The sequence below is a fragment of the Alnus glutinosa genome, chromosome 5 (genome assembly GCF_958979055.1).
Source record: "Alnus glutinosa chromosome 5, dhAlnGlut1.1, whole genome shotgun sequence".
Classification (NCBI taxonomy): domain Eukaryota; kingdom Viridiplantae; phylum Streptophyta; class Magnoliopsida; order Fagales; family Betulaceae; genus Alnus; species Alnus glutinosa.
This window is the reverse complement of record NC_084890.1, coordinates 28,620,656-28,630,027: the sequence shown is the minus strand read 5'-3', so window position 1 is coordinate 28,630,027 and position 9,372 is coordinate 28,620,656. Positions and strand designations below refer to the sequence as shown.

Sequence of the window (9,372 nt, the reverse complement as noted above, 5' to 3'; positions counted from 1 at the left end):
TCAACAACACAATTAGCTATCCAAATATAAAAGAGTCTATATAAAACTCGATTGTCCAAATAAAATTTGATTCTTCAGTCATCAACTCGGATAGTTGGATTCCACATAAACTATCTTATAATAACTGTCAAAATTACTAGCAATTCGAATAACTAATTGCTTTGGATCCCAATTCATGCGGCCAATGCTGTTTTTAGTAAGCATATTATTTTTCTACCCCTCCACATTAGAGCAGTGCCTAAAAGCCAAATTGATCCAATGGAAAAAGGTTCTAATTTTTTTTTTTTTTTTTATGTTAAAGTTTACAATGCTTTTTTATAAGGACAAAGTTTTCTTTTAAACTGGATCGAAAGAAATTTTTTTAATCTAATCAATTAAACGGACATTTGTCCTAATTAATTAGAACAATATTTAATTTTCATGTGTATTTTTTAATGGGATTAACAAAGCATCATGTGATAATTCTCAAATGACTTTTTAAAAATGCATGTAAGAATCACATGTCCTAATGATATATATCAATTTAATAAACTGAATTAAAGAAATTTCCTACCACTCAATTTAAAAGACAACTTTACCCTTTCTAAAGTCCATTTGCATAATGGAAACAACAAAGAGAAAGGAACATAATCAAACACTTCATCAGAAGGAAAAAAAAAAAAAAAAAAAAAAAAAGAAAAGAAAAGGAACATAATGCCCCACTTGCATGCGTGATCTTGCCTTTTCCTGTGTTGTGTTGTGTTTTCTGGTTTCTACTTTCACTCTCTCATTGATCACAACAAATTATATATATATATATATATATTGGTGGACCATAAATATTCTTAGAATTTTCACAAAGTATAGGTAGACCAATAACACCAGAGTACTATGATTGTTAGAGTTGGAATTTTCTCAAATGTTGCCACATTCAACTACTCCTGATTGAATGGTAGAAATTTGGTGACACTTCTTTTTCTGCCAGTTGGGTTTTGGCTCAATTGCTAACGCAATTGGGATAGAGTTGGGGTAGCTCTAAATGGTTTCAACTAACAGGCTTACAAATGTAAATAGGCTCAATTATACCTTAATAATATTATGAGATATGATACGTTTATAACTTCTGTACAATTTTAATAACTTTTTTTAAAATCAATCATTAGATACATGTAAAAAAACTGATCCAGTAATTAGTTTGAAAGGAAGTGATTCCTTTACAATCCCTCACACACAACTCTCACATAACTCATCTCACATTGTGTGGAGCCCATGCACGTGGGTTCCATATGTGGGTCTCACACAATGTGAGAGGCGGTTGTGTGAGAGTTTTAAGGAAATAATTTTTCTAGTTTGAAAAAAAAAAAAAAAAAAAAGTTACTGAAGTTATACAAGAATTGTGTCAACAGTCATTTGTCTAAGATCATTATACATGTGAGATAGGGAAAATATTTTTGTACAACAGCATTGCACAACTTATACGCAATACAAGATACATGTGGTGGGACCCATGTGAGTGGGACGTAGGCAAAGGTGGTCAGAAGTTGTGTTTTGGGATGGTGATGTATCATATTTCTTATACATGTTCCCCTTCCCCAAAGAAAATGATAAATAAATAAGAGTTAAATATTCTATTGGTACCTGAATTTTAGGCGTTTTTTTAAATTTAGTACATGAGTTTTCATTTGTTTCATAGGTGGTACTTGAGTTAGGAGTAAAAACTCGTTTGGTACCTCTCTTACATTTTCCGTCTAAATATTAACGGCCCGCCACGTATCAATTGCTGAAGTTGACACATGGCACTATATAAAAACAATAATTTTTTAAAAAAATTAATTAAATTATAAAAAATTGAAATTAAAAATAAATAAAAAATAAGATGGGTGGCTGGCCAAATTGGGGTGGCTAAATCACCCCATGCATTGCAAGAAAAAAAAATTATGGGTTTTAACCTTTAGGGGTGGCTGAATCACCCCCAAGCCCCACCCCCAAGGGGCATAGGGTTGGCTTGGGGGTGGTTCAGCCACCTCCATGGGCAAACCCTCTAAATTTTGATGGGTTTTGACACATGGTGGTGACCGAACCACCCCTATGGCCCTCGGCCACCCTTAAGGGCCAAAACCTTTAAATTTTTTTATTTTTTTTTAATTTTTTTGCCATGGGGTGGTCGAACCACTCCCACCCCAAACCAGCCAAGGAGCCACATCTCTTCTTCTTTTCTTTTCTTTTTTTTTTTTTTTTTTTTTTTAATTTTTTAATTTTTTAATTTTTAATTAATTTTTTTAAAACAAATTATTTTTTTACTATAATTCCACATGTCAATCTCAGCGGTTGACACTTGACGGGCCGTTAATATTTGGACAAAAATGTAACAGAGATACCAAACAGGTTTTTACCCCTAATTCAGGTACCACTTATGAAACAAATAAAAACTAAGGTACTAATATTAAAAAAGCCTAAAACTCAATTGTACGGTTTATGACTTAATTACGTCCACATGAAAAAGCCTAAAGAGCTACATTACGCTCTTATTTCTCTTAATGATTTTACAATACAGAAAACACTTAATATTTATAAAAGAATTGATACAAATAAGTATAGTAATCAAATCAATCAAAACCTGATAATAATATTGCTCTAGAAAAACACAAATCGTTATCCATGCTTAAACCACAAAATAAGTTAGGATTAAAATTGAAATGAAGATGATTAATTTTACGGACAATATTTTATTTTGTTGCATCTAATTGTTTCTATAATTTCACATTATTTAAAAAAAAAAAAAAATTAATTATGTGACAATTTTGTAAAAAGAAATTTTCAATTAAATTAATATGGGAAATATATCAAATGTATTACTGAATTGGAATTGACCAATTATAATGCACGGCCTAATGGTCAATGAATTGGAACTGACCCTGCATTTCTGATTGGAGTAAGCAAAACGTTCTATTCATACATTCATCCTCTGACCAAATACGTGGCTACTTTTGATTAGTGATTAGGAAGCAGATACACCTACTACCATAACCCACAACCAGACGCATTGAAAGCGGTCAAAGCTACAAAGTCAAAAAATAAATAAAATAAATCAAACTTTAAAAATTGGATAATATTTTTTTTTTTTTCAAACTGATATCTTGAAAATTTCATCCAACCCACTCCAATAAATGCCAAGTGTCCTTTTAGTGAGAAGCACTTATTTTTTTTAACCCCATAATAACACCCGTTAAATACAACATCTACCAATGTCTCTAACGTTAGTCAAGAGTCACGTGCTGGTGGAGACTATTCTTCTCCCTTCTCTCTTTCTCAGGACAATAGGTGTAAGGATGTCTCTTAAAGCGATGGCCCTCTACTGAACTCTGCTTTTAAGAGAACCAAAATAAGAACTCGTAACTGGTCTGGAGTTGTTGTAAAAAGTGACCAAAGTCACAGATAGACGGGCCCTAGGGGTGGGCAAAAATCTGCCCAACCACCCCGATCCACGACCCCTGCCTCGCCCCGCCTTTAATACACCAGTTTTAAAAGTGCTTTTATGCGGGTACAGGTTGGATTTTGTCTAACCCACTTCGCTCGGGTTAAACAAAAACTCTAGGGACTCACCCCACCCCTAAAGAAAAAAAAAATGAAAAAAAGTTTAAAAAACCCTAATAACCCTAGCGCTTCACCTTCATCTTTTCATTTTCTCTAGATTCTTCGTGTTAACCCTAGTAGCGCCCCACGCCTCTTCAGTCTTCTAGCCTCTTCTCTTCATTTTCCTCTCAGAGTCCACCATTCTCCTCATATGCATCTCTACCCTACTCGTCGTGTCTCTTGTCTAACTCCTCTCTGGTTAGATTGGTTTGCTTCTTTCAACTTCTTTCGCTTTCACTCATTTTTTTTATGTTAGACCCATTTCTACGATCTCTTATTGGTCAGCTCTCTCTCTCTCTCTCAAGGACGAAAGCTATGCACTATTTGTTTGGTATCTCAGTTTTAATTTGTAGCACAGATGGTATCTAGGTTTTAGGAAAAGACAGACTTGGTACCTTCGTCTATTTTTTTCGTCCAATATTTAACGGTCTGTCACGTGAGGGTTGACATGTGGTACAATATTAAAAAAAATAAAAAAAAAAAATAATTAAAAACTTAAAATTTTTAATTTTTTTAAGTTTTATTATTTTTAATTTTTTTTTTTAGTGTGTCATGTGTTAACCCTTAGTAATTTACACGTGGCAAATCGTTAAATATTGGACTGAAAAATAGATAATGTACCAAGTTCATCTTTTTCAAAAACTCATGTATTACTGTGATACGAATCGAAACTAAAATACTAAAAAAATAAAATTTTTAACCCATAAGTATCAAACATGTCTTTACCCCTTCTAAAAATTTCATAATGTTGGGTGATTAACGTTAAGAGACATTGCTAGATGTTTTATTTAACAGGTGTTATTGAGGGTTTGAAGAAAACTATTAAAAGGACACTTGGCATTTATTAAAGTAGGTAGGATGAAATTTCCTTGAAACCAGTTTCGAAATCATTTGTCCTTGAAAATCGGATAAAGAAAAAAATTTGAAATCAAATTCAAATTCCAAGGCAACACAAAAAGGACCAAACTCTTCTTTCTTTTCCTCGACTGTAGCGACGTTTTCGTTGGTCTCTTCGTTCAAAGTTCAAACACCCATTCAGTTTTCTATTGTGCTCTTTCTTTTTTTTTGTATATATAGAACTCCCCAGTCTCTGGCTCTCTGAGTCTCTCTCTCTCTCTCTCTCTCTCTCTCTCTCTTAGTGCGTTGGTTTCATATATTTCACATTGAAGATTGAAGAAGTATGTTTGATTCTTATCAGCAGCTTGAGGCTGGGCCTTCTTATCAAGAGTCCCTCAAGGTTCTTGAGTCTGATATTCAGCATGCAAACGTGCTGTGAGTTCTCTGTCTCTGTCTCTGTGTTTGTGTTTATTTTTGGTCCTTTACTTTTAATGTTGTAATTGGGGCTTGTTTGAAGTTCGAATTTTAACTGGGTTTCTATGAAATTTAGTAACAGGCTTCTGATATTAATGGGTTTTCCTTATTTTCGCGAATTGGTTTTGTTTTTTGTTTTTAATAATTTGTTCTAATGTGTATTCTATTTCTACCTCCCTTTTTGGGGGGGTGCTGAAACTTACTTATAATGCACTGGAAATTCCAGAAAGGTCGCATGACTTACTAGGAGTTTGCTTCCTTCTCGTTTTTCAATGTTAGCTCTCCTGTTAAAGGATTGAAATTTAACAACTAAAAATAAAAAGGTTTTATTTTTAATGCACTTTAGGAATAATTGCCAATTCCGGTATCTATGGAATGTGTCCATGATACCAGTACATTATAGTGTTTTAGTCATGATTGATTGTGTAGAATTTCTTTACCTCGTTTCGTGCATTTTAATGTTCATATGAGTAATGGGCACGCTTTCAAGAAATAATGCAATTCCTCTGATTAGTTAGTGGGATAAAACTGCTGTATTGGCTGTGATTTCATCGTGAATTTCCTTTATTGGTCGTTTATGCAAACCAATTACGTTTGCAATGCGGGAGGCGCAATGTCAATAGTGAGTGTAGTGTTAGACTGGAATCCTCTCAGATTTAATGGTGTATGCTATCAATTTAACAGATATATAGATTTTGTGTTGAAACATTAACAGCTTGGATAATCTTTTGATGAGATCATAGTATAACATATTGTTTCAACACTTACAACAAAAGCTTAAGTTCATGGGTTTGGACCTAGTTATATCATAGTAAATGCTCAAACTTGTGACAATTTTTCAATACGGGACTTAACCTTTTGTCACTCATAAGCATATGCTCGACAATCTTCCTTTCACGTACAAGTCCATCACCGCATCAACTATACTCTCGCACAAATAGAAGTCTTTTACCAAGTATCATGCTCATTACCAAGAGGGCAACACTCCATTCTACTATGGGTGAGAACATATCAACAACCCTATAGGAGTCCACCATATAGCTGCTGCAACTCACATTTCATACTGACCCATTATTGTACAAATACTACCCTTGGGGAGATTAATATTTTTGGGAGTCTTCTAGTAAAACCATAATATAGGGTATTGAAACATCATTCAATTCAAAAACTTAAACTATGGGATTGGACTAAATTATGTTACACTAATTACTCACACTTGATAACTTTTTAATGTGGGACTTAACCTTTTTTTCACTTACACGTGTATACTCAATGGGTCCTTACTTTCTCTTGATATTGTTATGTGTTATTTTATTTAATTACAATTGAGCTATTGAGCACTAGCATGGTCACCAAATTGATAGACCAAGATATGGTTTTATTGTCTGATTAATATGTATGCAGGGCAGCTTCTATTTCAACAGGCAAGGGCGGCACATGTTTTCAAATGAAATTGGTTTACAATCACTTGGCACCCATTTTCTTGTTTCTGCTTCAATGGATTGATTGCTCATGTACATGTCTCCTTTCAAGTTATTTAAACCTTTTTCAAGTAGTTGTATTTAAGGTTAGTTTCTACTTCTGCAATTGTGCATTACTATGCAAATCAGACTATTAGACGGTGCCTTTTCTTTTTTGGGAAATTTGGTTTGTTTGTTAATTTCTTTCTTATTTAGGTGTGCGCGGATGGGAAGCCAAATATCTCTTCATGCGGAAGGAAAGCTACCATCAGAGAATTCTACAGTGTGTAAACCATCTTAAATTCTTTTTTGTACTAGATGGCATTTGGACATCATACAAAGATTTCAAGTGTTCCATTGTTTTATATAATTTACAAAATGAGTGTGCATTTTCAATATTTTAATTGTTCCATTTTAGTATTTTTTTTTTAGGATTAATTATTAATCTCTATGAATCCAATTAGCCTGCTATGTTTAATACTTTTTGCTTCAAACCAATTTATTCAGAAAGATACATTATTCTTTCAAAATTTAGATTATGTGAAATTTTGAGTATAAGAATATACTATTTTGTGCTGTCTTGTTTCTTCACTTATTCATATTCCCCCTTTACCCATAACTGTAGCTGTTATATTACCATCTCTTCTGCGCCTCCATGGTGACTCATTAGAATTTGAAACTACTCAAGAGGATGTTCATGGCTTGGAGATGGTTGTCAGAAAGAAATTAGAGGATAGGAGAAAGCTTTCAGATTTGGACTTGGAGAGAGAAGATGAATGTGGGATATGCTTGGAGCCTTGCACCAAAATGGTTTTGCCAAACTGCTGTCATGCCATGTGTATCAATTGCTACCATAACTGGTTTTTCCTATCTTTTCCTCCTTTGCTCTTCAATTTATTTCACTCTGAATTTTAGCGAGAAGCAGCAATTCTTAAAAGTTGACACCCTTCCCTTCCTTTGATATGTCATAGGAACACAAGGTCAGAATCTTGCCCATTCTGCCGGGGAACAATAAAGAGAGTAAATTCAGAGGACTTATGGGTTCTGACATGCAGTAATGATGTGGTAGACACTCAAACTGTGTTGAAGGAGGATATATTGCGGTTCCATATTTTCATAAACAGCCTCCCTGAGGATATCCCAGATGCTCTATTTTTAATGTATTATGAGTACTTATTTTAATCTAACAGATAAGAAGAATGATGTACAGAAAAAAGAAAATGCCAACCACCAGCTGCACATAATCTGCTGAGGTTGTCACGTAAAAAATTTCACTCCCACTTCATAATTTGCCGAATAATGTACATGCTGTGTAAGAGAACCAATTGCTGATATTGAAAATGCACTTCTTTCCGGCATGATATGGTTTGTGTTCATTTGTTGAGATTTCACTAGAGGTTTGGGCTGTCTGATGTGATATCTTGAATTAGACTGACAAGTTCATTTGTATTGTTGAAGCAATGTATGGATCTTAGTTTATTTCTTGCAATTTGATCAATGGATTATTACCAAGTGATGCTGATGAAACAACTGGACTGATTCTTTTGATTAGGCTACTGCCTTTGTTGGTACAAATCTTATCTCTGAAAGTGACTTTGGATGCTTTGTGTAAAGTGCTGCCCTATATCACAGCACAAGGATGAGTAACTGCTTCAGCATCTAATTCTCAGACTAACTGCTTCAGCATCTAATTCTCAGAGTAATTGCTAGTCAATTCTCAAGAGTAACTGCTTCAGCATCTAATCAATCCTGCTGCTAAAGTTTCATCTCATATTGTCAAGTTGGTACTTGATAAAATGCTGTGGTTTGTAGTGTACTCTTGACAGTCTTCTGAAGCTTCATGTTGCTGATTCCAACAGAGGAAATGTAGCTGTGATTTGATTGGTAAAATTACCTGCGTAATCTAGCGATTTATGTGTAACAATCTTGGTTGCCTCTATTACTTCCTGCTCGAGGTGCTTAGAAAGTGGGGAAAAGAAATTGTTTAGAGAGAAATTAAGATTGAGTTTCTAAGAAAGAATTAACAACTTCCTTGGCAAATTTAGAATACATATTGGAGGGCTCACTTACCGACGGTTTATAAGACAAATTCTCATGAATAATTATCAGTCCAAGTCATTCAAGGGAATTGAGAAACTACTGGAGAACCCAATTAATGATGAGCCACCAATAAGTCGCCACCGATGTCAAAAGGCCCGACTGCCCATCACCGTAGGACCTAAAGAGGTTGACGGTCCACAGCTAAGGGATCAGACAGGTCCCAAATGGCCTATGACCTACACAACCATAATGACCCGAGTGCACTCTTATCCAGACGTAACATCGAAACAGGCGATTCCCCACTCTGCTAGCTCAGCCAATGGTTTGCTCACGTCATATGCTCCCCTAACAAAAAAAATCTTCACGTCAGTAACAAACTATTGGTGGAAACTTCTAAAACCCTGAAAACCAAGGCAGGGGCAACAACCTTTATAAATAAACCAAGTATACTTAATTAACCTTTCTATTACTATGCCAAAATTCTCTCCTACCTTCACTAAACTGACTTGAGTGGTAGAGTGGTCTCCCTGAATTCACCACCGACAAACCCTCTAAACTCATTCTTCTATTGCAAACCGTGAAGCGGCTTGAGTCTTTGTACTAACACATGATTTTCTTTCGGTCTCTGTGACTGCTGCTAGTTTTCCTCTTGATCTTTTTAACTCTCCTTTGTTCCAACAAATCTGGTCTTGAAGCTTAAACAGGCAAACTAAGATAGTTCTCTCCTCTGCTTCTTTGCTCCCAGTTCATTTGTTAACAAAATCTGGCTGCTAAATTACCTTCCTCTTTAGTTCCTGGTCCTTGCAACTATGAATCTAGAGCTTGCCAGTTTGCTGATGACTACTCCACTTATGCCCATTGATCTCAAACAAAGCTTTTCTACCATTTTATGTACACCCTGCATGTAATCTGTTGGACCCAACATATATTCCCCAAAGGCAACCTAAAC

At 34.9% G+C, this 9,372-nt stretch overlaps 1 protein-coding gene across 2 annotated transcripts; it reads left to right on the top strand.

Annotated features, from left to right (window-relative positions):
- Positions 1–4,589: 4,589 nt before the first annotated feature.
- On the top strand, positions 4,590–7,741 carry LOC133868822 (E3 ubiquitin-protein ligase AIRP2-like). 2 transcript variants are annotated; one of them, XM_062305840.1, is made up of 5 exons: positions 4,590–4,884; positions 6,333–6,490; positions 6,600–6,666; positions 7,009–7,243; positions 7,355–7,741. In XM_062305840.1, exons 1-5 carry the CDS (start codon positions 4,872–4,874, stop codon positions 7,563–7,565), a joined length of 684 nt encoding a protein of 227 aa, XP_062161824.1. In that variant the 5' UTR covers positions 4,590–4,871; the 3' UTR covers positions 7,566–7,741. The 2 variants fall into 2 exon arrangements, with proteins under 2 accessions (XP_062161824.1, XP_062161823.1); XM_062305839.1 differs by having other exon boundaries at positions 4,592–4,884; positions 6,328–6,490.
- The last annotated feature ends 1,631 nt before the right edge of the window (positions 7,742–9,372 follow it).

What these genes read in the sequence shown, in the direction of transcription:
- LOC133868822 (XM_062305839.1), top strand. Translation starts at nt 4,793, where the DNA reads ATGTTTGATTCTTATCAGCAGCTTGAGGCTGGGCCTTCTTATCAAGAG. An exon ending in TTCAAGTAGTTGTATTTAAG is followed by an intron (nt 6,491 to 6,599) that starts GTTAGTTTCTAC and finishes TTTCTTATTTAG; the next exon opens with GTGTGCGCGGATGGGAAGCC. An exon ending in ATCAATTGCTACCATAACTG is followed by an intron (nt 7,244 to 7,354) that starts GTTTTTCCTATC and finishes GATATGTCATAG; the next exon opens with GAACACAAGGTCAGAATCTT.